A 26,571-nucleotide genomic window follows, 5' to 3' on the forward strand; every position below is an offset into this window, starting at 1 on the left:
AGGCTATTGATTTGAGATTATTATTTATTCATTTGTTGAGACAGGGTCTCATGGGTAGCCTTGGTTGACCTTGAACTCAAAAGTCCGTGTTAGCCTCCTGAGTGCTGAGATTGCAGGTATGTGTATTTTCTTTTTTCCTTTTTCTCTTCCTTTTCTTTTTTTTTCTTTTCCTTTTCTTTTTCTTTAAGGCAGGGTCTTCTGTAGATCTCATGGAGATCCGTCTGCCTCTGCTCCCTAAGTGCTGGGATTAAAGGCCGGTGCCCCAATGCCCAGTGTCTTTAATTTCTTCTTTTGACAGTCTTACTTTGTAGTCCTTGCTAGACTGGAACTCAAGACAGCCATTCTGCCTCTGTCTACTATAACATAAGTATTTATAGTCATAAATTTCTCCACTAGCACTGTTTTCACTGTGTCTTTTATGGTTTGGATGTTTATGAGCATGTCTTTCATAATATTTGGGAAGTTCTCAGTCACTGTTTCTTTTTGTTTTGTTTTGTTTGAGGGTTTCATGTAGCTCAGGCTGCTCTCAAACTTGTTATGTAATACAACTGAGGATAACCTTGAACTCCTGGTCCACCTGCCTCCACCTCCCTACTGCTGGGATTAAAGGTGGGCACCAGGTCTGGCTTCATAATTTTTTCTTCTCCTTCTTCTCCCTTGCATGTGTTAATATGTTGTTCCTCAGCTTTGGGTGCTGGTCCTCAGGTACTGTCCATCTCTTTTTGTTGTTGTTTTGGGGGTTATTTATTTATTTTTATTTTATGTGTATAAGTGTATTGCCTACATGTATGTCAGGGCACTTGTGTCATGCATTGCCCAGGGAAGACAGAAGAGGGCTTCAAATCTCCTGGAACTGGAGTAAGGGACAGTTGTTAGCCACCACGTGGATGCTGGGATTCAAACCAGGTTCTTCTGCAAGAACAGCCAGCACTTTTAACTGCTGAGCCATCTCTCCAACTACGCATGTTTTTTGTTTTGTTTTGTTTTGTTTTGTTTTGTTTTGTTTTGCTTTGCTTTGTTTTGTTGTGACAGGGTCTGTCACTGGCCTGGAACTTGCCAAGTAGTCTAGGCTGGGTGGCCATTGAACCCCAGGGATCTGCCTGTTTTCACCTCCTCAGTGCTGGGATTACAGGCATGTGCTACTGTGGCCAGCTTTTTCGGGGGCTAGGGTGAATCAAACTCAGGTCCTGTACTTGCCTTGCCAACTTAGCCATTTCCCCAACCCCTCACTACTTCTTAAAATTCTCTTTATGCCCTTTTCTCTCCTCTCTTAACTTTCCCCCAAATATAAATGTTGGTCCAGTGATGGTGTCCCACAGGTTCCTGAGAATCTATTTTTTTTTAGTCTTAAGAAAAATAACCCACAAAGTCTAATTAGTGCTGCCTGCATGAGCATTGGCAACGTACCACCAGGCACACCCCTGAAGAGAAATAACTCTCCCTCTCCCAGAAGCTGCCTATTGCCAAGGGGTGGAGCCCCATGGAGCTGCACCCCATCCATGCTAGAATTATTGACCACCTTGATCTTATGCAGGTCTTGTGCAGTAATTATAGCTGTTGTGAGTTTGTGAGTACAATACCTACATCATGTTCAAAAGACAGCATTTCACAGCATTCCTCTGCGTCCTCTGGCTCTTACATTATTTCTGTTTCCTCTTCTTACATGTTTCCTGAGCCTTAGAGTGGTTGATATAGATGTCTTGTTTAGGGCTGAGCACTCAACATTCACTTATTCTCATCACTTTGACCAGTTATGAGTTTCTCCATTGACAGTTGTGAGCTATAAAAAGAAGCTTCTATGAAAAAAAGATTGAGAGCAACACTAATCTATAGTTATATTTAGAAAGCAGTTTGACAGTATGTCTCTTTAGCAAAATAACAGCAGTAGGTTCTCCCCAGGGTATATGACCTCCCCAGCCATGGACTTTTGACCGGGTTTACAGTATCATGCATGAATTCCCTCTTGTGGAGGATGGCCTTGAATCTCATAAGAAGATAGTTGATTATTCCTCATCAAGGTCATGCCATTATTGCAGCCTTGGAAACATCTTGCCTGGCAGGTCAGTACTGAAGCATGCATGGTCCAGAACTGGATAAGTCAACGAATGACTTTTCTCTCCCAGCCGCCTGCATAGAACCTTTCTGTTCTATGAAAGCCAGCCAGCAGAGGGGAAGTTTCCAAGCCAGTTCCAGGTTGATTTCTCCATGTGCTATAGCCAAAGTATGTTGTATCTTCAGCAATTGGGTCTTACAGTCTAGTTATAGTAGGCAAACAAGAGCAATGACAGTAGTCTGTTTTGTTTTGGGGGCCACTGGGTCCTCCTTTCCAATAACTTGTAGGGAATATCTGGCACTGAGATTTTCATTTAATAACTCCTATCTTCTGGAGGAAGCACTGATTGTCCAGGATTTCCTCCATTGAAACTCCTTTTAAAAATTATTACATTTATTTATTTGGGGGGCATGCATCTGTCATGGTGCATGTATGGAGGTCAGAGGACAGTTTGCAGGAGTCAGGCCTCTCTTTCTATCATACAGATCCTGGAGACCAAGCTCTACTATCAGTCTTGGTAGTAAGTACTTTAACCTGATGACCATCATGCCTGCCCTCCTCCTTTGCTTTTTAATTATATTTTTAATTATCTTACAAAATAATTAGTTTCCATAGGGTTTTTCATACATCCTGAGTTTTGGTTAACCCCTCCTTCTCTCTTCCACCCCCCCATCCCTGCTGAAGCATGTAGTTCCCATTATTGCCCTGACCAACTTTCATACCACGTATGTTCTTCTATCCCTCCCGCTTCAAGGACTTTCCCCCCCACCTCATCATGGGTCCTTTCTGGCTTCTCAATGCCTACAGACACTCCAATTAAACAAAAATCTGAAAGTTCAAAACTGGGCTCTGCATTTCTGTGGTCTTATCTTTCTGTTCTTTGAACTCAATAACTGCCATTATGCTATGTTCAAGTTTGCTGATTTTTTTCTTCTGCTTGAGCAAATCTTTTCTTAAATATCTGTGGAGAAATTTTCATTTTAGTTGTTTATTTTTATTTTATTATGTTTTTGCGGTTTTAGATATAGGGTCTCATTCTTGTAGCTCTGACTGTCCTGGAACTCACTATGTAACCCAGGCTGACCTCAAATTCCTGGTGATCCTCCTGCCTCAGCCTCCTTGGGATTACAAGTGTGAGCTATCATGCCTAGCTCAATTATTTTATTTTACATCTCCTGGTTTTTGTTCCAGTTTCTTTTTAGGTTTTATTTTTTAATATTTTATTATTTTTATTTTATGTATATAGTGTATTATCTGCATGTATGTAAGTGTACTCATGTTGTGTTGTGCATTGCCTGCAGAGGTCAGAAAAGAGCATTGGATCCCATGGAACTGGAGTTATGGATGGTTGCTAACTACCATGTGGGTGCTGGAAACTGATCCTGGGTCCTCCTGGGTAAGAGCAGCCTGTGCTCTTAACCACTGAGCCATCTCTCCAGCCCCCTCTTTTTAGGTTTTTCTATCATGTCCTTATTGTTTCTGTTTTGTTTATGTATTGACTTTGGAAAGTTTTTACTTTTCCATATCTTCCTTTAGTTCTTTAAGATGTTTGTTTTAAAGTCTTTGTTTAGCACACCTACCTTTTTCAGGGACAGATGTCCTGATTTTTTTTCCTTTGACTGTCCCATATTTGTTGAGGGTATAGTTCAGTGGTAGAGCACTTGCCTAGCGTGTGAAAGGTGCTGGGTTCTATCCCCAGTAGTACCAAGATAAAAAAAGAATAGTCTATGCTAACTTATTGATTTTTATGACTTATGATTATTTTTATTGAAAACTGAATATTTGAATAAAATAATGTAGTAATTCCATAAAGCAAATTCTTCTCCTCCAGAATTTTCTGGGTTTTTTAAATCATCTGTGTTTATTTTTTTTAAATATTTTATTTATTTTCATTTTCCGTGTATGAGTGTTATGCCTGCATTTATGCACCCATGTTGTGCAATGCCTGCGGAGGTCAGAGGACATCGAAATCCCCTGGAACTGGACTTATAGATGGTTGTTAGCCACCGTGTGGGTGCTGGGAATCAAACCTAAGTCCTCTGTAAAAGCAGTCAGTACTCCTAACCACTGAGCCATCATCTCTCCAGCCCATATTCATTTGTTTTTATTGTTGAGACTGTCTCTGTATTGAAGATCAGCCTGAGATATAAACCTAAGGTATCCTTGGGTCTTTGGGGAGCATTCTCTTGGTCAAATTTTTCTCATATGAGCAGTTATTTTTGAATGTCTTATACTTTATGTGTAGCTATGAAAAAGAGAAAAATTAGCATGCCAGTAATTTAAATCCCCTGGAAGTTACTTCTCCCAGAAGAGAAAGAGGAGGGACTTGCAGTGATGGGGTCAGTGCCCCAAACAGTAGCTGTGATCTTTGTATCAGAAGTAGCAATCAGTGATCAGAACACAGATCTCCAACATTTGGAGGGCAGGATTCTTTTGTCCTCTCTGGATCCAGCATGCTGTATGTTAGCTGTTCCAGGAGCATATGTACATTTGCCTTCCCATGGTGGAAAATAGATAGCCATTACTGTGCTAAAAGTTGGAATTCACCAAAAATTGTTTGAAATGAACTGCAGTTTACATGGTCCTTTCCTTTCTCCGGAAATTGCAAGCCTTCAGTAACCTCTAGAGTCTTAACAAAATAGTTTTTCCCTCCCTCCTTCTCTCCTCCTTTCTCTCCTTCCTTACCTTCCCTTCTTTTCCTTTCTTTAATTTCTTTTAAGGTAGAGACTCATACAGTAGTCCAGGCTGGCCTTGAATTTGTTATAATCCTCCTGCCTCAGCTTCTCAAGTGCTGAGATTATCCACATGAGCCACCATGCATAGTTAGGATATTCATATTGCCTGGAATCTGCCATCCAATATCTGTCAACATGGTGGGGTTTTTGTTGTTGTTGTTGTTGTTTTTTTTTTTAAGACTAGATCTCAATATTAGCCCAGACAGACCTGGAACTCACTATGTAGCTAGGCTGGCCTCAAACTTCTGGCAATCTTCCTGCCTTAGCCTCCTGACGGTTGGGATTACAATCCACCAGATTGAGTACAGTTGCTGTCTACATCGGAAGACAGATTGCTGGTATTTCTTATTCTGCCACCTTCCCAGAATCCATGCATAGTATTTTTTAATTATTTATTTTTAAGAGACATTTTATTGATTCAAGAATTTCATAAAACGAATTTTGATTAGATTCAGACTTCCTCCCTGCCCCCCGCCCTGACTTTGTGTCTTCTATGAGTGCATGAAAAACCCTATCCATTTTGCACAGCACATTTGAGCTAGATGCCTGAGAAACCATAACTCATGAGAGTGTCAGTGATCGCTAATTCTTACACTCAGGTGTACAAAAGTAAGAGCCCACTCCCTTTCCTTTGTACATGGTTTTGGGTCAGAATACCCAAATTTCTGTTTCTCTTATACACCGTTTAAGAACATACTCATTTATTTTTATTTTATGTGTATTAGTGTATTGCCTGAATGTATGCAAGTGCACCCATGTCATACAATGCCTTCAGGGGCCAGAAGAGGGCATCAGATCCCTTGGAACTAGAGCAACAGACAGTTGTTAGCTGCCCTGTATGTGCTGGGAATCGAACCTGGGTCCTCTGCAAGAGCAGCCAGTGCTCTTAACTGCTGAGCAAGCTCCCCCGTCCCTGCCCCATGTATAGTTTTTAAAGTGTAAGAAGTAGAAGAACCTCTAAACGACCACTACGGAAAAAAAAAAAAAGGAAAAAGGAAACAAAATGAAAGGATGTCAGATAGCCTCAAGCAGCATAAAATGAAAACCAGTTAGAAGATCTGGCTAAATGATATTTCACAGCAGATTGGAAAATTGTAATCTCTCTTGAGAGATTGGGTATAAGACAGACTCTTAGTCAATTTCAGAACTAAAGTGTAAGTATAAGGTTTAACCCAGCACCAAAGAGGCTGATGCAGAAGGGTTGTTGTTTTAGGCCAGTCTATGTTATTAGCAAATTCCAGGTAGCTTGAGCTATAATGAGACTCTATCTCAAATGACAAACAAAAAAGTAGCATTTAAAAAAATATTTTATTTATTTTTATTTTATGTATGGTGTATTGCCTGCATGTATGTGAGTGCACCCATGTCATGCAATGCCGCAGAGATCAGAAGAGGGCTTCAGATTCCCCTGGAACTGGAGTTAAGGATGGTTCATAGCCACTATGTTGGTGCTGGGAATTGAACCTGGGTCCTCTGCAAGAGCAGTCAGTGCTCTTAACCGCTGAGCCATCTCTCCAGCCCCCAAAGTAGCATTTTTTAAAGGCTTAAATGTTTTAAATTACCTTAAAGGCTAGAATCCAATTGAAGTAAACCATCGATATTTTTATTTATTTTTTATTACCAGGTCTTTAATTTTGTGGGGGAGGTAAATGGGTAGGTAGAGTATCAGGAAGTGTTAAAGCAGGTGTCCTGAATTTTTATTTCTGGAAACTGTTGAATAAGGGAAGGTAGTCCTAAAGTATACTGGTGTCTAGAAGGAATGGTGTTTATCAAAGACTTTCTACCTGGTGGTTGATTTGTCTTCAGAAATCTCTTTGACTTGATATTAGGAAGACCAAAGAAGAATAGCCACGTATTCCTATAATCATTTCCAATCCTGACTGATGGCACCGTGGCCTGAGTCACTGATGTTCCTGGTACCAACCAAGGCGAGTCTAGCCCTGGCTAGCATTGAGCTTACTATGTAGCACAGAGTAACATCAAACTCAGAGATCCTTCTACCTCAGTCTTGGGAGTGCTGGGGTTATAGTTATGAGCCACCATAGCTGACTATCAGCTCAGTTTTAAGAAGGAATGCCTTGCTTCTACAAGATTGTTAGGGCTACTCCTTCCAAAAATTGGGGCTTGGGAAAAACTTATCAGTAGTAGAGTTAGGAAAGTAGAAAAGTGACTGTTAAGGTTCAAGGACCTTTGTAGGTTACTGAACAATTGCTGCTATCTATGAAATTGACTGTGAGGGAAACCTCAATACATAGTGCCTGTGGAGCTGATATTTGGGATGGATAGTTTTTGTAATGCTATAACTATTGCTAAGTATGTAACAGACCCAGTGTACACCAACGTGTTCATGTAGAGTATATAATTCAACTATATCAGTTGATAAAATACTTTAACTGTAGTCCTTAAATCATTATTTTAATAATAATTATTATTTGCAGTGCTGGCATAGAACCTGGGACTTGGCAAATGCTAGGCAAGCATTCTACTGATGAGCTATACCCTTAAGCCTATAGAGGATTATTTTTGTTTTGTTTCTTTTTTTGTTGTTGGCTTTGGTTTTGTTTCTGAGATGGAGGTTTCCATATGTGGCCCAATCTAGTGTCCAAATCAAAATTTGCTTGCCTCTACCTACTGAGTGACAGGATTGCAGATGTGCCCACCATGTCTAGCTCGGTTTTTAAAAATGACTTCAATAAACTTTATTTTGGAATACTTTGTGACTTACATAAACATTGTGAAGATAAGACAGAGTTCCTGTATACTTCCACCCAGTTTCTGGTGTGGGACTTTGATAATCCTAGTCTTAAAAGTTCTCAGGAATGTTTTGAGATGATGTTTCGGTTTCTCCTCTTTCCATTCCCTCTTCTGATTAGTCAAAGCTTCAGTTCCAGCTGCTTAGTTTCAGACCCCAAGGGAACAAGAGCTACTAAATCTCTTTCTCAGTATTTCTTTGGAAAATCTATATTAAAAAAAAGACTAGATCATATTACCAAACACAATTGAAGTGAGCACAATTGAAGATGAGCTTTGCAAACTCACAAAACTGCTGAGATTGAACTGTCTGGATTGAGATATGGATCCCAGTGTGATGAACTCAAAATTCCTGGAGGAGAAAGCTTGTGAATACCAGCTTTTAAGACAATACCATTCCGGAGCTGGAGAGATGGCTCAATGGTTAAGAACACTGGCTGCTCTTGCAGAGGACCCGGGTTAGATTCCCATCACCCACATGGAAGCTAACAACCATCCTTAACTCCAGTTCCAGTGGATCTGACACCCTCTTCTGATCTCTAAGGGCACTGCACAACACGAGTGCACTTGCATGCAGGCAATACACTCATACACATAAAATAATAAGAAGAAAGAAAATATTTTTTAAAAATATAACATTGGAGTTGGGGATGTAACTCAGTAGTAAAATAAAAAAAATAAAAAAGAGTATACCGTTCCAAGTACATTTGGCATTGTGTCTGTAGGTTCCTCATCTATCAGTTCTATGTTTGCAGGTCAACTGTCTACAGAGGGAAAACAAAGATCTAAAAATATCATGTTTGTACTAAACATGTCATAGCTTACTTTTCCTTGTCACAATTCCCTAAACAAAGTATAACAATGAGATATTTACTCTTTATAGATTACAGGGAATCTAGAGATAATTTGAAGTATATGGAAGGATGTGCATAGTGTGACTATATGTAAATCCTACACTGTGGATAAGTGGATAATAGATTTGTTATGCACAGGGGTTCTGGAACCAGTCTGGTTCAATACTGGTTTTAACATCCTAGCTCAGAAAATTGTTATTGAATATGTCAATTCTGATGTAATGAAAGGTTTCTTCTAAGTATGTGGTTATTAAATAAATAATTTCTAAAAAATAAAAAAATAGATAAAAATAATAAAATATTTTTTAAAAAAGTATATGACATTCAGGGCTGGAGAGATGGCTCAATGTTTAAGAGCATTGGCTGCTCTTGCAGAGAACCCAGGTTCAAATCCCAGCACCCACATAGCATGTAACAACCATTTGTAACTCCACGTCTGGGGAATCCAACACCCTCTTCTGGCCTCTGTGGGAATTACATGACACATGTGTACTTACATACATGCAGGAAATATACTCATACACATAAAATAAAGAAAAAGAAAATATTAAAAAAAGAGTATGACATTGGAGCTGGGGATATAGTTCAGTGGTAAAGTACTTTCTCAAGACTTTGAGTTCTACCCCAAAAACCACAAAGAGGAAGGAAGGAAGGAAGGAAGGGAGGGAGGGAGGGAGGAAGGAAGGAAGGAAGGAAGGAAGGAAGGAAGGAAGGAAGGTAGGTAGGTAGGTAGATGGGCCATAGTGGTGCATGCCTGTAATCCCAGAAGTTGAGATATAGAGGTAGAAGATCAGAAATGCAAAGCCAGCTACATAGTAAGTTTGAGGCCAGTGTGGGCTACATGAGACCTTATCTCAAAAAATAATGTGATTTTAAAGCCACATTTTTTTTTGCAAGTTGCAAACTTAGCTCTTCCACCGGTCATGGGATATAGGGCAAGTAAATGAGCTAATTAATTGACCTCCTTGTACCCAGTAACAATTTTGTTTGGTTTTCTTTTTAATTTTTAAATAATATTGTGCATGTGCATGTGTGTTTGCATGTGCGTGTATGCCACTGCATGCGTATGAAGGTCAGAGGACAACTTGAGGAAATCAGTCCTCTCCCTCTCCCATGTGGATCCTGGGAATGGAACTCAGGCTATCAGGCTAGGCAGGCACCTTTAGGCACCTTTACCTGCTCAGCCATCTTGCCAGCCTGTTTTTTTTTTTTTGTTGTTGTTGTTTTGTTTTGTTTTTGAGACAGAGTCTCACTTTGTAGCTCAAGCTAGCCTTGAACTCACTGTGTAGTCTGGGCTGGCCTCAAACTCACAAGAATTCTCTTGCATTAGCCTCCCAAGTGCTGGGATTACAGGTATTTGCCACCATGCCCAACTAGTCACTCCATCTTCAGTAGGAGGCTAACAGTAGCCCCTATCTCAAAAGTTCTGAGAGGATTTGCGAGAGTATAACAGTGCTTGTCTCAGGATATTGTTAACTCAGCTGGTTATTGTTCTTGACATCTAGGATGTAGACACATGGATTAATTGAACCATCAAAAATTCTTGCTGCATTGATAAACTTTTATCTTATGCTTGATTTGAACAGAAATTCAGCCACCTGTGACAAATTTGAGTGTCTCTGTTGAAAACCTCTGCACGATAATATGGACATGGAGTCCTCCAGAGGGAGCCAGTCCAAACTGTACTCTCAGGTATTTTAGCCATTTTGATGACAAACAGGATAAGGTAAGTTTGCTAAAACATGTGTCTTTGCTGTGATAAAGTGAACACTGTGAGCTGAAGCCAAGAATGAGTCAAATTCTAATCTGACTTCAAAGTGGAAATTTTACTTTGGGTTGTGACCAAATTTCAATTGGGGATAATTGTAGAAAGAGCTATTGACAAAATTGAGCATTTAAAAATATTTGCTAACCATTTGATGATTAGATGTAGTTGAGATTGTTCTGATAGGAAATACTAGATACTTTTAAGTCTTTAACACCCAATAAATAATCAGTTATGTTATTGTTAAATTTTGTTCTTATGTTCCTGCCCATATCTCTTGTATCTATAGAACACTCAATTTTCAGGACATTTTCATATTTTTCATCTTACTAATCACCTACATTGATAGATATGTAAGAACTATGGGTCTAAAAGTAACTGCCATTTGGGAAGTGGAAAAGTAAGATGTTGGTGATGGGCCAACTTGAGTTGAAGGTTTGCTGATGCCTAAGGAACTTTCAAGCTTTGCCATTTAGATATATTGAGCTGATTTAAATGCATTTTTGTTGACAGGACTGCATAATTTCAGGTTCTTTATGATAAGTCTATTCTATTACTTTGTAAGTTTTTACCTTCTTTCATTGTGTGTGGTGAGAGAGAGGTGTTTGGGGTTGAATTTGCCTAGAATATTGAGGCCGCATGAGAAGCTGTTATTAGTGGTCATGTCTTGGACCAGTGAACTGTGAAATCACCACTTTGTAGCAGCTTCGGTGGCTGGAAGAGTGGAGTGAACTGAGTTCTAGCTGGGGCAGCTCTTAGCTGGTTCAGTGGCTGGAGTTAAGTGACATAACCTCTCTGAGCTCTGTGTGCTTCCCTCACTTACATCCTGAATTTTCCAGCACACAGAAAACAATACATTGGAAAATTTAGTACTGAGACTGGAGCAGACTCTTCCTCCAGAGGGAAATTAGCTAGTTAGCCTTCTTGTCCTCTTCCCTACTGAGGTGGTCACTGTGGCTCAGGTTTGGGCTGGAGAGATGGCTCAGCAGTTAAGAGCACAGACTGCTCTTGCAGAAGACCCAGGTTCTATTCCCAGCACCCACATGGTGGCTAACAACCATCCTAACTCCAATTCCAGAGGATTCAGCACCCTCTTCTGACCTCTGTGGGCATTGCACGACACAGATCCACTTACATACATGCAGGCAATACACTAATACACATAAAAAATAAAAATAATAAATAAAATATAGAAAAAGAATGGAAGTTTTTCAGAAGTATTTGGGATTCATGACAGGCTACATGCCTGTGACATTTGTAGCAGAAACTGCAGCTCTGCTCTATATCATTGGTTACTTCTTGTTCTCAGGAAGGACCCAAGTTTGCAGTTTTGGTGCTGTTTTTTAGTAGTTCATCCTTGAGAAAATAAAGACCCAAAGTGCCTTTGGGTATAAATTCCATTGTCACTTAAGGATTTACAATGAGAAGAGGTCACCTTTAAGTATCTTCTTAGTAGCTTGTCAAGGATGTTAGGGAGAAATATTGATCATTCTAGCCCAGAAATGGGGCCAATTTGTCAATGTATGTACTGAAATTTCAACTTAAAAGTAACTGCAGAAGGCAGTGCAATCAAATAGTGTTTTATTTCAAAACTAGTCTCTTCACCTTTTTAGCTGTATGACCCTGAGCAAGTCACTTAATATCAGTTTCCATTCTCTTGTTTTTAAAATGTGGGACAGTGTGAAGGGTAGTAATAATACCTGCTTCATGTAGATGGCATGTGCATTGAAGGAGAAGAGGTTTGCAATGAACTTGATGCAGTTAGTGCTTATTTAATTGTAGCACTACTGTTGTTAGGTTGAAACATAGGAACTTGCCAATCTTACAGAACAAAATGGTTGAGCATATGTCAGAATTACATGACATAACCTTATCTTATCATTTTATCTTGTTCCCTAAAGATAGCAGAGAGAGAATATCAAAGGTGACCTCTGCCTAAGGCCTGCTCCTTTATTTCAGTCAAGATTTCTGACTATCTGTCCTACAGTTATCAGAAATGAACATTACTCCTGTCTGGACCTACTGAAGTTTACCACCCTCAGGCTGAAAATCATTGGCAGGAGCAATGTTTCTCTTCTCTTTCTGCCCTTGGGATATAGCAACATAACATCATATGTAAAACAGGGCTGGGCCTATCCCTGAGGCATATCAAGCACTGAGGTTATAATGCTTTGCACATGTTAGGGGGCATGGACTGACGCCCAGTGGCCCAGTGGTTCCAAGTTGCTAAATGAGATAAAGTCTGCAGATCATTTTCAGTCTTCATGTGGGAGACTTATCAAAATAAGAAATAGAGATTAGAAACAACAGAATTTTTCAAAAGCAAAAGATTAGTGTCAGTGGTAACCCTTCACCATGTCTATTAAATCTCCATTCTGGCAAGTAGAAGGTGGCTCTGGCAATGTATTTTAGGTATCTTTCATCACCAAGAGATAGCGAAGTCCCACTGGGCAAATGACTCAAAGGCCCTTCAGTTCAGGCCTAAGCCAAGGCTGACTCCATTTCCTGCTGAGAAAGAACTTTTCGGTCAGGAAAGGTGTGATGGAGCCAAGTGTAAATTCATCCTCAGGGAGCTGGAGAAGTTCAGGATGATGGCCTTGGATTTTGATAGATTTTACAAGGAGGTCAGATTCCCTGAGGGTAGAGAATGCTGTCATTATAGTAGCTACTAGTGAAATGATTCATCAAAGTCATGCATATCTCATTAGGATCTGCTGAGAGGAATTTAGTCCCTTGTCTGATGCAGAGAGGCATGTTTGACTTGGTGAGCATTGATATCCAGTCATCCTATTTTATTCATATCAATTTAGTATTACCTTGAAAGTAAAGATTTCTTTTTGAGACAGGGCCTCATGCATCCCAGGCTGGTTTCTAACTCAATATATAGCTGTATCTGGCCTTGAACTCCAGATCCTCCCACCTTCACCTCCCAAGTGCTGGGATTAGAGGCATGCATCACCATGCATGGCTTGCAAAGAGATTTTAAAAAAATTATCTTTAAATCTGTTTTTCTGAGTTATTTGTATGCCTAGATGATAAAACTCCAATTTAGGTACTAGAGCATTTTTTAAAATGTGTATGAGTATATTGCCTGCCTGTGTGAGTACAATGCCTGCAGAGGTCAGAAATGAGCATCAGATTCCCTGGAACTGGAGTTACTGATGGTTGTTAGCTGTCATGTGTGTGTTGGGAATCAAACCGGGTCCTCTGCAAGGGCAGTCTGTGCTCTTAACCATTGACTCATCTTCCCAGTCCTAGAGCCTATTTTAACTAAGAAATTTCACTATTATAAAAATCATTTTGTAATAAAACTCTTTCACTCTCTAGCTGGAGCAGCAGCCAATATAATAAGAGAATTGAGATTTTCCCATTATTTTTTCAAATTAAATAATTTTGTTTTAAATTGAAAATTGTAATACTGATGGAACCCAGAGCCACACACTTGCTAGATAAGCACTGTACCACTGAGCAACTCCTCCAACCATAATTTATGATCCTTGATAGTACATTTTTCCCTGGTATCCTCAGAGATTAAATCTCCCAGATAAGAATTATGAAGGATCCTTGGGCCATTCAGTGACTTGTAACTAATTAGTAAAGTAGTGAAGTTGGTGAGATTCTATGGAAGCCTTCCTGGTCTTCAGTTTTGTGAGCTCAGAAACCTCCCTTCCTCAGCATACATTTTTCAGGGGCCAGTCCTTATTGCCAGAAACATTAAAATAATGAAGCATTCCAGGAAGACTCCTGTCAGCATGGTACATTCCATCCCCGTAGGCAGAGCCTATGTGGGAAGCCAAATGATAAGTAAGTTTCTTGGCAAGGAGTCAGGAATTCATTGTGAAAAAGTCCTTGGCTATGAATAGCTAGCTGGAGGCCCCAGTGAGGATAACCAGAGCTTTTCTGGATTCCATGTCCACGTTGCTAAGTCACCATCTCCTTTCTCCCAACCAGGATTTTTCTTGAAGTCTTGAAGAGATATGTTTCTGACCTACCCTTCCTATTTTTTTTTCCAGAATGCTATTTTAATTGTGCCTAAAAACTATTGTGTCTCTGTACTCATGTCCCTGCTCTGGTATATTCATTGTTGGCTTGCTGGGTACTACCCCAATGGTATCCACTTGGCCTGGTTTCAGAGGTATCTTGGAGTTGCCCTCTTGCTCAGCCAGCAGCAGGCGTGGGAAATGCCACAATAGCTGCCTGAAGGGGTAAATAAAGCAAACTGACCATTTTCTTCCTTCATAGCCATCAGGGCATTATGAAAGGAAATGCTATGGGAAACTTGAGTCAGAAACTATTGCAAAACAGGAAGTGCTCTCTTTAGAGCTTTGATTAAAAACAGCTCTGCTCTTAATTAGCTCTTTCACCTCTGGAAATGTTAATTTCCTAGAGAGACTGTTAATCACATTATTCTGTCACAATAAGCAGATTTGTGATTTAGTATTGATTGCTGATATATACTGTATATATATTTGTAAGTCACAAAGCTAATCTTCAATATGAAAGTGCACATAACAACCCTTGAAATTTACAATCAAATACTGCAGGAAAGTGTTTAATGGAAAGTATCTCTTTGGGCCTCAGGCCCCAGAGGTCACCACAATTACTCGTTTTAATGTGATTTTTTTTTAAACTTTGATCTCAATGGTATACTGCATGGGTTAGGAATGGAATTTTGAGAATTTTTTCCTTTAAATTTGCTTTTAGAAAGTTGATGTTAGCATGGTAGGCTTATAGGTAAATTTTATTATATTTGTACATTTAAATCGGGAAAATTCGTATTGTGTCTACACTAGAGTTTCTCAATGATGGTACTGCTAACATCTGATGCGGGGGAATTCTTTATTGAAGAGACGTGGCCCAAACTGTGCATTATAGGATGTTTTGTATCATCTCCAGCCTGTCTCCACTAAATGTCAATAGTATCTCGCCCTAAAAATGGCCTTAGCCTCTAGTGACTCTACAGACGTGGAAGAACAACCCTTGCCCGGTGTGGTAGTACACACCTTTAATCCCAGCACTCTGGGAGGCAGAGACACTGGGATCTCTCTGAGTTCAAGGACAGCCTGGTCTACATAGTGAGTTCCAGGCCAGCTGGGGCTGTAGGGAGACCCTGTCTCAAAAAGAACCCCCCCCCAAAAGAATCACTAACCCATACCATTTAAGAACTTACCGTTTGTCTTATACATATGTTCTGGTTTTGTTATTTAAATGTCCTTTGTGTTTGATGTATTGATATCTTTAAAAAAAATTTTCTAACCTCAGAAAATTGCTCCAGAAACCCATCGTTCAAAAGAAGTCCCCCTAAATGAGAGGATCTGTCTGCAAGTGGGGTCCCAGTGTAGCGCCAATGAAAGTGAAAAGCCTAGCATTTTGGTGGAGAAGTGTATCTCACCCCCTGAAGGTAAGCTGAAAATGTGATCTCTTGGTATTTAGGGAGTATATCCAAATGTGTGTTCATGTTCACTGTTCATGAATTCATTTCATTCTCAACGTTTTCCTGAATGCAATAAGTGCCGGCCAGTATACTGGGTGCCAATTAAGTCTGAAAATGCCTCAGCTCCAGGTAGCTCACAGACAACTCTAATAATAATGCTTCATAGTTAGAGTGCTTCCATTTATAATTTGAAAAATGAACACACAGACACACACAGACATAGACAGACACACACAGGCACATAGACACAGACAGAAAGACAGACAGACAGACACACACACACACACCTCCCTCCCTTAATTGAGCTTTATAAATTTATATGAAGTAAGGCATGCATTGTTACCCTGATCTGTTTCATGATGAAAAAGGGATGGAGTGACTTGCTCTAGGTCTTTCAGGCCCAGTGCTTTTAAAGAAACACTAGTACTATGTTATCCCTGATATATGGAAATTAGTTTAATATATAGAATATATATGGGGAAAGATGCTAAAGGAAAATAGGCATGCTAGTTTCAATCTCTGAGGAGGCAAAGGAAGAACTCTTGAGTGGTGAGGATGATCATTGTCCCCCAATCTCACCTCACCCAAAGTCCTTCTGCCTCTTTTGTTATGTACAGGGGGGAACCTACACAGATTAAAAGCAAGGCTGCCAGACACCAGCTAAGTTTAAATCCTAGCTCTGCCAGTTACTAATTGTGTGACTTTGGATAGATTACTTAACATCCTCTTCCAGAACCTCAGTTTCCTCATCTATAAGATGGCAGGGAGTTGGCGGGAGTGCTTACTTCCTACAATTGTTGAAAGGATTACAATAAATCAGTAATAGATCATTGTTTAAAACTACTTGCCTGCTCTATTTGCATTTCTTTAGAACTTTAATAAAGGAAAAGCAAGTATATTATGACGTAAAATCGTTTATGATGGCTCAGTAGAGTACGTCTTTAAGGAACATAAGGGATAAAGGCTTACATTTAAAACAGAGGCACTAAATTAATGTAAAAGGGCTGGAGAGATGGCTCAGTGGTTAAGAGCACTGGCTGCTCTTGCAGGAGACTTGAGTTCAGTTCCCAATGCCTACATTTGGGCTAATAACCATCCATAACTACGTTGCCAGGGCATCCAGCGCCCTCTTCTGGCCTCCATGCACATTGTATGACATGGGTATATTTACATACTTTCAGGCAAAACATTCATATATATAAAATAAATAAAATATTAAAATAAATGTAAAAAACCAAATTAGATGGATTTTTCAAGAGAGAGATTTCAGGTCAGGAAGATTTCAGGCCAGGTGTGGTGGCAAGTGTCTGTAGACCCAGCTATTTGTGAAGCCAAAACAGGAAGAATTGTTTGAAGTCAAGAGATTGAGTCAGTCTTTTTTTAAGTATTTTTATTAAATCTTTGAAATTTTCATACAATATATTTTGAACCCATTCATCCCCCTTCCCTAACCTCCCAGATCCACTCCCACCTCCCTACCCACCCAATTTTGTGTCCATCCCCCCTTTTTTAACCCATCGAGTCCAATTTGTACTTCCCACAAACTCCTGGGTATGGGTCCATCCATTGGAATGTGGTAGACCTACCAGGGCCCACACTTTTTTAAAAAATTGACTCTTCCTTTCCTAGCAGCTATATCAGTTGCCAGTAGTTCCTCAACTAGGGGTGGGTCTTTGTGCCTACCTCCCTTCTAATGCTGGGATTTTTGTCTTGAGCCAGTCTCTTAAAAACCAGCCAGCTAAACAATAAACAACAAAAAATAGCTTGCATAGTAGTATACACCTCTAATCCTACTACTCAGGAGGATGAGGCAGGAAGATCAAAAGTTCATAGCCAACAGGGCTACATAGCAAGTTCTAGGTCAGCCTGAGCCACTTAGTAAAACTCTGTCACAAAAGTGGGGAGAGGGGAGAGGAACCCTTACAGTAAACTGCTAACACTTAGTTTATACTTATATTTCCCCAGCATTAGTTCAGGAAGAATATAATTTTCTTTTTTTAAAAAGATGTCATTATTGATGAAAAGACAGGGGGTAAATTATGTTTCAATAAAGTTTTAGGTTTTAAAAAATATATAGGGGTTGTTTGTATTTTCACATTCATTTAGGAATTAGGCAATGTATAGTAATGACCTATGATGGAAATATAATTTGACTTTTAACCTCTCTCTCTAGTTAGAAGAATTAGGTACCTTCGGAGGCAAAAAAGATGCTTTCTTTAAGGAAGTGAGAAAGAAAGCTGTGAACAAATTAGATTCATGATTTCCAGCCAGAGAGGTGGCTCAGTGGTTAAGAGCGCTGGTTGCTCTTACAGAGGACCCAGGTTCGGTTCCCAGAACCTACGTAGTAGCTAACAAATATTTGTAACTCCAGTTACAGGGGATCTGACACCCTCTTAAGATCTCTGAGGGTGCCAGGCACACATGTGGTACACATACATACATGTAGACAAAATACTCATACACATAAAATTTTAAAAATGGAAAAAAAAAGATTTGTGTTTTCACCATCCTGACTGACCTCTGGGTAAATCGAGTGTAAGATTAGGGGTTAGACCATTGTCTGGTTTCCATGGGAAGGCAAGCAGGATTCTAAATTCTTGCCTGAATATTGTAGGTGATCCAGAGTCTGCTGTGACTGACCTCCAATGCATTTGGCATAACCTGAGCTACATGAAGTGCTCCTGGCTCCCTGGAAAGAATACAAGCCCTGATACACACTATACTCTTTACTATTGGTGAGCATGTATTGTATGTACAATAGATTAACTGGAGCATTGATTGTGATTGTATTGGGAGCCTTTGGAGCCAATCTTAATTTTTTAAAAGCCTATTTTTATATGTGGTAGTCCCTTGGCTAAAAATCCAAGGCCACTGGGCGTGGTGGCACACACCTTTAATCCCTGCACTCGGGAGGCAGAGGCAGGCAGATCTCTGTGAGTTCAAGGCCAGCCTGGTTTACATAGTTCCAGAGCAGCTGGAGCTACAGGGAGACCCTGTCTTAAAAAAGACCCCCCCCCAAAAAAATCCAAAGCCTTGCACATTTTGTGTAACTGCTCTGCTACTGAGCTACATCCTCAGCTCTAGTGTGTTCTTTTCTACAACGGCAGTAGATGGCTAATTTATAATTAACACATTACTTGGTATGTTAAATTAAAAAAAAAACTAATCTAAAAAAATGAAAGGGGCCTGGCATGATGGCGTACATGTTTAATCCCAGCACTAGGGAGACAGAGCCAGGCCAATCCCTGTGAGTTCAAGGCCAGCCTGGTCTACATAGTGAGTTCCAGGCCAGCCAGGGCTACATAGTGAGGTCATGTCTTAAAAAACCTAAGTAAATCTGGGCATGGCGATGCGTGCCTTTAATTGTAGCACTCAGGAGACAGAGGCAGGCAAATCTCTCTGAGATTGAGGCCAGCCTAGTCTCTATAGCAAGTTCCAGGTCAGCTGCAGCTACAGGGAGACCTTGCCTCAAAAAGACCAAAAACAAACAAACAGCCCCTAAATAAATAAATAAGTAAATAAATAAACAAACAAATGAAAGGCCAATGAGATGGCTCAGCTGGTAAAGGCACTTGTTGCCAAGCCTGAGGACCTGAATTCTATCTCTGGGACCCACTCAGGTAAAACGAGAGAACTGACTCCTGCAAGTTGTTCTCTGACCTCATCTGTACCATAACATATATACCTCCCTGCCAATAAATAAATAAATAAATAAATAAATAAATAAATAAATAAATGTAATAATATTTTTAAATAAAAAAGGGAAAAATTACCCATTCTTACCCCCCTCAAACCAAGAAGAATAGATAATTAAATTCAATAAAAATGCATCTGCAGGGCTAGAGAGATGGCTCAGTGGTTAAGAGCACTGACTGCTCTTGCAGAGGACCTGGATTCGATTCCCAGTATCCACATGGTGACTAAGAACCATCCTTAACTCCAGTTCCAAGGGAATCCTACACCCTCTTCCGACCTCCACAGCATTTCACAACATGGGTGTGCTCACATGCATGCAGGCAATATACTTGTATACATAAAATAAAAATAATTTAAAAAAGAAATGTATCTGCTTTGAGTATATACTTAAAAAAAGACTACCTTTTTAAAAATGTATATCCACATGGTATTGCAAAGAGAATATTGAAGACCCCAGTATATTTTTTACTCCTTTTTCTCTCAGTGGTAAACTCTAATGTAGTATCAAACCCCAAAAATTGGTGTTGACGTGATTCAGTTTTATTCACATTGTACCAGTTTCATATGTACTTATGTGTGTAGTTCTATGCAATTTTATCACATGGTTCCATCACTACAAAGTTCCCTGTAGTTGCTCTTTTACAGCCACACTCATCTCCTACACCCTTCCTCCTCTCTATTCCTTTCCCCCAAGTCTTTAACCTCTGGCCCTCTAATCTGTTCTCCATGTACATAATTTTGTCATTTCAAGAATGTTACTGGAGAAACTAGAGAGATGGCTTAGTGGTTAAGAACACTTGCTGCTCTTGCGGAGCACCTGAATTCAGTTCCCAGTACACATGTGATGGCTGACAACCATCTCTAACTCCAGTTCCAGGGGATTTGATGACCACTTATGGCTTCCATGGGTGCTAGGCATGTACATAGTACACATACATACATGCAGGCAGAACACTTACACACATAAAATAAAAATCTTTTATTTAAAAAGTTACTGAAATAGAATTCTACAGTTCATATCACATTAAACTGTTTTTTAAAAAGTGCATCAAGAACCATATAAGTACTTATACATAAAAAGAGTTCATCCTTTTATCTTTTTTTTTAAAGGCAGGTTCTCACATTGTAGCTTAGGCTGGCCTTGAGCTCACTGTGTGTCCCAATACTCCGGTCTTAGTCGTCTGAGTGCTGAGATTGTAGGTGTAAACCACCACATCCAGTTAAGAGTTCATCCTTTTTATTGCTGATTGGTATCTCATAATATGGATGTACCTGTTTGTCTAACCATTCATTCACTGTTGCTATAAATATGAACATGTAGGTTTTATATGAATATAACACTTACTGGGAATAATTACCCAAGTGTAATTACTGATTCATATAGTATTTGAATATTTACTTTCATTTAAGACACTGCAAAACTAAGCCGGCATGGTAGCACATGACTTTAATTCTAGCACTTGGGAGGCAGAAGCACGTGGATCTTTGTGAGATTGAGGCCAACCTGATCTACATAGCAGAGTCAAGGCTATCTGGTGGTACATGGAGATCCTGTCACAACAAAACAAAAACAAACACTGAGATCCTGTCACAACAAAACAAAAACAAACACTGCCAAACTGTTTTCTAAAGCACAGTTTCTTAAAATGTTCTACTCATGACTCCTTTTACATCAAAGAAATTGTTACTTAACCCCATGTATATTGGTATTTAAATAGGTATTCAAATCAAACATTTACTGGTAATAAATCATGAAGAAATGTGTTTTAAAATAATTCTTTTTTTTAACTTTTACAAAAGCTTTATTGAATTTCATACATGCATATAAGGTGTTTTGATCAAAAATTCTTTGGTGTGCATATGAAAAGTTTACCCTTTATTAAAGATAAAAACAAATTTGCATACAAATAGGATAGATATGCTTGTTTATTTTTATGTAAAGAATGAAATCTTGGCTGAATGTTTGGTACTACGGGATACAACATTTCCAGTGTTTTTCAGTGTTGATCAATGTTTTGATTTTCTACTCATCAGTGCTGAGAATGCTGCTTCACATGAATATGTATGTACCACAAAATGCCTGAAATATGCTTAGGGCTATATCAGAAATTGTTGGAAATTCTGTCCTAATCCAAAGCCAAATTTCATTTCATTTTTTATGAAATTCAAGTCAGTAGCTCAAACAGTAGTTATAAGAAATCAAACATGCTAATGCAGTACAATATATTATATACTAATTGGATACTCACATGCTGAGAAATGATAGTAGGAAAATACCAAGTCTTTGTTTTCTATACTTAAACTGTTATGTTTCTGTAAGAGCAGAAAATTATATGTACAGTAAAAAACACTGTAATTCATAGCATATGATAGTCTTGAATCTGAGCTGAGGTGTTCCAGGCCCCATTCGTTGGCATTGTGTGCTGTGAGGGCACACACAGTGCAAAGTGCACATGCTGTGGTTCGAAACCAAGACTGCCTTGAAATCACCTGACAAAAACATGTCAGATCTATATGTTTCATTTTAATTAATTTTTGGTTGTTGCATGTTTAGAAAACTTTTGTTCTTGATGAACATTGTGCAACCCCACAGACTCCAGTTTAGGAGAGTGTGATCTCGAACCGTTGGTTCTCTGTTTATAAAGGAGAATGATATGAATCAGCAAATAGTTTAGCTTCTCACAAAAGAAATTTTGATATTTTGATGTTTGGTGCTTTGGTATTAGATATTTGTGACTATGTCAACTATAGACTGTTAAATTTCTGAAATAGTTCTTGATCATTCCTTTTCCTTTAGGATCCAAAGTAAATTCCCTAGAATTAGAAGCAATAAAACAAGGGAAAAAAGGGCTGGGCTAAATCAATTCAGTTCAGTAAACCTTTGTTTAGCACACTTCATGGGTAAAGTATTGAGCAGACAGCAGACAAGAAATCTCTTCCATTGCTCCTAAAGCTTATATAGAGAGGAAAGTAGTATCCAGCATAGTTACCAAGATAAAACAATCTGCAGTCAGTTGTAGAAATGGAGAAAGACAAGAAGTAAGGGTAGAAGCATGGACCGGCAGCAGGGGAGTCTTGGAAAAGGTCCAGACTGCACCGATGTGAAGTCTCTCAGAGATTGGCCTCTGGGAAAGAATGTTCACAGAGAGAGACAGAGAGAGCGAGAGTGAAAGAGCGAGCGAGAGAGAGAGGGAGAGAGAGTGTTTTGGTTCCAGACCAGCCTGGAGCTTGCTATCTAGCCCATATTGGCCTTAAACTCACGATTCTTCTATCTCTGCTTTCAGAGTACTGGGAATTCTGGGAGTACAGGTGTGTATCTCTATACCCAGTGTTTTAGTTTGCTTCTCCATTGCTGTTATAAAATACTCTAACCAATACCAACTTGGGGAGGAAAGGGTTTATTTGGCTAACATCTCCGAGGTCACAGTTCATCACTGAGGGAAGCCAAGGTAGGAACTCAGGGCAAGAACCTGGAGGCAGGAGCTGGAGCACGGGCCATAGAGGAATGCCGCTTACTGGCTTGCTCCTCTGGCCCGTGCTCAACCTGCTTCCTTATACAGTACAGGACCACCTGCCTAGGGGTGATACCACCCACAATGGGCTCGGCCCTCCCACATCACTCAATAATCAAGAAGATGCCCTACAGACATGGCCACAGGCCAGTCCAATGGAGGAGATTCCTCAATTGAGGCTCCCTCTACCCAGGTGTGACAAGTTGATAACTAAAGCTATCCAGTAGACCCAGCTTGAAATAGGGAATTTTAAAATTTTGAGACAGGGTCTTATGCAGCCCAGGCTAGCTACAAGATCACTATGCTTGCCTTGAACTCCTGATCCTTCTGCCTCCACCTCTCATAGTCTGGGATTACAGGTGTGGACTACCGTACCTGGCTGAAATTGGTAGATTTTGTTTAAAGCATGATTATTTATGATTTCTAAAGGCTGCAAAGCCTTTATGGATTCACAAACTACTTTTTAAATCGACATATACTATTTGCACATATTTATGGAGCCCAGTATTATAATTTTTACATGTATATTTTTTGCAATAATCAATTCACAGTAATTACCATTTCTGTCTCCTCAAATATTGTCATTTCTTTTAAAAAATATTTTATTTATTATCTTTATTTTTTTAATGTGTCTGAGTGTCTTGCCTGCATGTATGTAAGTACACCCGTGCCATGCAAATGCCCATGGAAGTCAGAAGAGGGTGTTGGGTCCCCTGGAACTGGAGTTACAAATGGTTGTTGGCTGCCATGTGGGTGCTGGGAATTGAACCCGGGTCATCTGCAAGAGCAGCCAGTGCTCTTAACTGCTGAACCATCTCTCTATACCTCAAATATTGTCATTTCTATGTGCTGGCACCCTTTAAACTCTTTTTTTTATCATCATTTTGAAATGTACAATTTGTTGTAGGTTGTTAGAGCTCTGCTATGTTATAGAACATTAGAGCTGATCCTTACCCCCTTACTGTATCCATTATTCACCCTCATCTATCCTTTTATCCATTTAGAGGTGGGGCTATTGAGGCATTGTGACTGGGTAGAAGAGGGAGGTCTAGCCTCAGAAATCTATCCTCCACATGGCATTGTTCTCTTTTGTTTGGTAAAACAGCTGAGAAGAAGGGGTGTGAAGGACCCTGTTTAGGACTTCTAAAGCTACAGATGTGGTTCAGTGTTAGAGCTCTTATTTAATATGCACAAGACAGTGGGTTTCATCCATAGCACTGCCAAAAGCAAAAAAAAAAAAAAAGCATTCTGGAGTGGCCATTTTGCCTGATGACTTCATGGAAAGTATTTGTTCTCTATTAAAACACTCAGGGATAGATTATGAAACAGAATCAAAATCCCCACATGTTATTCTCATTTAAATTTATTTTTAAATGATACATAAACATATAAAAATATATTCATGAGTTACCATGTGATAGTTCAGTGTGTAATTTTCAAATCAGGCTTAGCATGTCTGCCTCCTCAAATCATATGAATTGTTGAATGAAAAGCCCACAAGTGGCCTGAGGATTAGCAGTCACTCTCCTCCCTATTTGGTGAGAGGGTCAACCTGTTGAGGTTGTTAAGGTTGAGAGATACACTACAAGTGAAACCAGGTGGCACTAAGACCCTGTGGTTTTTTTCTGGAGCTTTGTTTCTTCCCATTCCAATCCCAGAGTAAAAATCCTCATTTGATGCGTTCTAGTTTCACTTGCTCACTTTTAGTACCAATTGACTCTACTTTTTCTTTTTTTATTTTAAAATTTATTCTTTTTATTGTTTGTATATGAGTATATTGCCTGCATGTATGTAAGTAAGTACACCCATGTCGTGCAATGCGTGCGAAGGTCAGAAGGGGGTGTTGGATCCTCTGGATCTGGAGTTAAGGATGGTTGTTAGCCACCATGTAGGTGCTAGGAAATAAACTCAGGACTTCTAGAGTAGCTAGAGCTTTTAACTGCCAAGTCATCTCTCCAGTCCCAACTCTCCTTTTCTTAAGACCTGGTAGCTTCATGGTCAAGTCCAAACTCTTCAACTGACAGACAAAGCCCTTTATGACCTATGACCTGGTTGCTGTCAACCTGTCTAGCCTCTCTCATCTTCCTCCCTCCACCCCTGCTCCTCTTGAACCCCACATTGAATGTCTTTCAGTTCCTCAAACTGATTCTTCAAATATACAGAACAGTGAGATTCATTCACACTGCATGGTGGGAGCATTCTGCCTCCTCTCATAGCCCTTGCCTTACCCTTTCACCTGCTGCTTCCTATCTGTTCTCAGCTGAGCTCAGACAGTGTTTCCTTTCCAGAAAGCTTCCTTGACCTCTTAAGTCTGGAGACATATCCCGTGGTCCTGTCCCATAGCACCTAGTATTTTTGCATATCAGTGTGCTGCACTTTGTGTTATTATTTCCTGTTTACTTGGTGGTAGTTCTCCCCCAGTCTGCAATCTCCTTTGAGAGTAGGGTCTGTATCTTGTTTCCCCCAGTGCATGACACATGGTAGGTGTTCCGTAAATCAGTTGTGAAATGCTTGGTAGAATCCAAATCTAGAGAACATTCAGGGGTTGAGTGAGGACTTGGGAAGTATAAGCAATACAGGAGCATTACAGTCCAGGAATCAAAAGAGAAAGATTGAGTACATCTGGTTCCCCAAGACTGGCTACAAAAGAAGCAAAAGAGAGCTAAGCCATAGGAGTCGCCTAGCTCTGGTAGTGCTGTAATGAAGTCTAGAGAGAGCTGTTACTACAGGCTTTGAAGATATCTTAGGAATTGGTAGCATCCCTATGTTTATATGCTATTAACACCAGAGTCATCATGGGTAAAACAGGGAAATCCTTTAGAAATGTTTCTCTATTAGGGAATGGGGAAAAAAGAAGTATTAAAACTATTCCATTCTATGACATACTATGCAGGAAAGTAACTCAGCTATCACAGTTGGAATAGCCTAGTCCTTGAGGAGCTAATAAGAGAAAAATAATGAAATGCCCTGCATATATTCTAGCATAAATCAAGTCTCAGTGCAAACCATACAGACAGTGCCCTCTTTGGATATATGAATGAGAAAAAAACAAACTGATCTAATTGAGAAAGGACTCTTCTTCCTCTTGGGCTGATGTAGGCTCTTGTTACAGTTGACAGCAGACAGTGTTTGAGTTGGTTTTCAGCCCTCAGTTGGTGTCTTTTGGCATGACACAATCTACAACAATTGGACATGGCTCAGAAAGTGATCTAGAGAGTGGTAGTTCGCTGGCACCCAAGAGTCAGGTATCAAAAATCCTACTTCATACCGTATGTATTTCCAGAGCTAGTCATTGACAGAAGCGCTTTCCATAGCATAGGTAGTGTATGTGCTGCTCAACACAGGGACTGCTAGCTAGGTTTGGCTGTTTACATTTTAATTTTGATAAAATTAAAGCTTCAGTGGCTCAGTATCACTAACCAGTTTCAGAGGTCAGAAATGACTGCTATATGGACAGTGCACATATGGACTATTTCTATAGACTCAGAAATTTCTGTCATATAGTGTTGCCATAAATTTGATGTCTTCTGCTCTCACTACCCCACAACTTTTTTATCCTAGTACCACACTGCTTGTGTTCAAATTCTGACTCTTGTTCTTACTAACAATGTGATTTGGGACAGGTTCCTTCTCTCTGAGTCTGTTTTATAATCTATAAAATGGGGATACTGATAATAATGATAGCTACTCCTTAAAATTGTTTTGAAAGCTGTTATATGAAAAGTACTTAGAGCTGTGTTGAACTTGGCAACATGTAGAGTAAGCAATCAG

The 26,571-nt window shown here is 39.7% G+C and overlaps 1 protein-coding gene across 1 annotated transcript in view; it reads left to right on the top strand.

The window, feature by feature from the left end:
• Il13ra1 (interleukin 13 receptor subunit alpha 1) overlaps window positions 1–26,571 on the top strand; it is a 69,060-nt gene that overhangs the window by 6,405 nt on the left and 36,084 nt on the right. The window contains exons 2-4 of the mRNA XM_008844285.3: window positions 9,980–10,119; window positions 15,421–15,559; window positions 18,207–18,327. Coding sequence (XP_008842507.1) covers window positions 9,980–10,119; window positions 15,421–15,559; window positions 18,207–18,327 — 400 coding nt within the window. The remainder of the gene's footprint in view (window positions 1–9,979; window positions 10,120–15,420; window positions 15,560–18,206; window positions 18,328–26,571) is intronic.

The sequence above is a fragment of the Nannospalax galili genome, unplaced genomic scaffold, assembly GCF_000622305.1.
Source record: "Nannospalax galili isolate Female #2095 unplaced genomic scaffold, S.galili_v1.0 scaffold311, whole genome shotgun sequence".
Classification (NCBI taxonomy): domain Eukaryota; kingdom Metazoa; phylum Chordata; class Mammalia; order Rodentia; family Spalacidae; genus Nannospalax; species Nannospalax galili.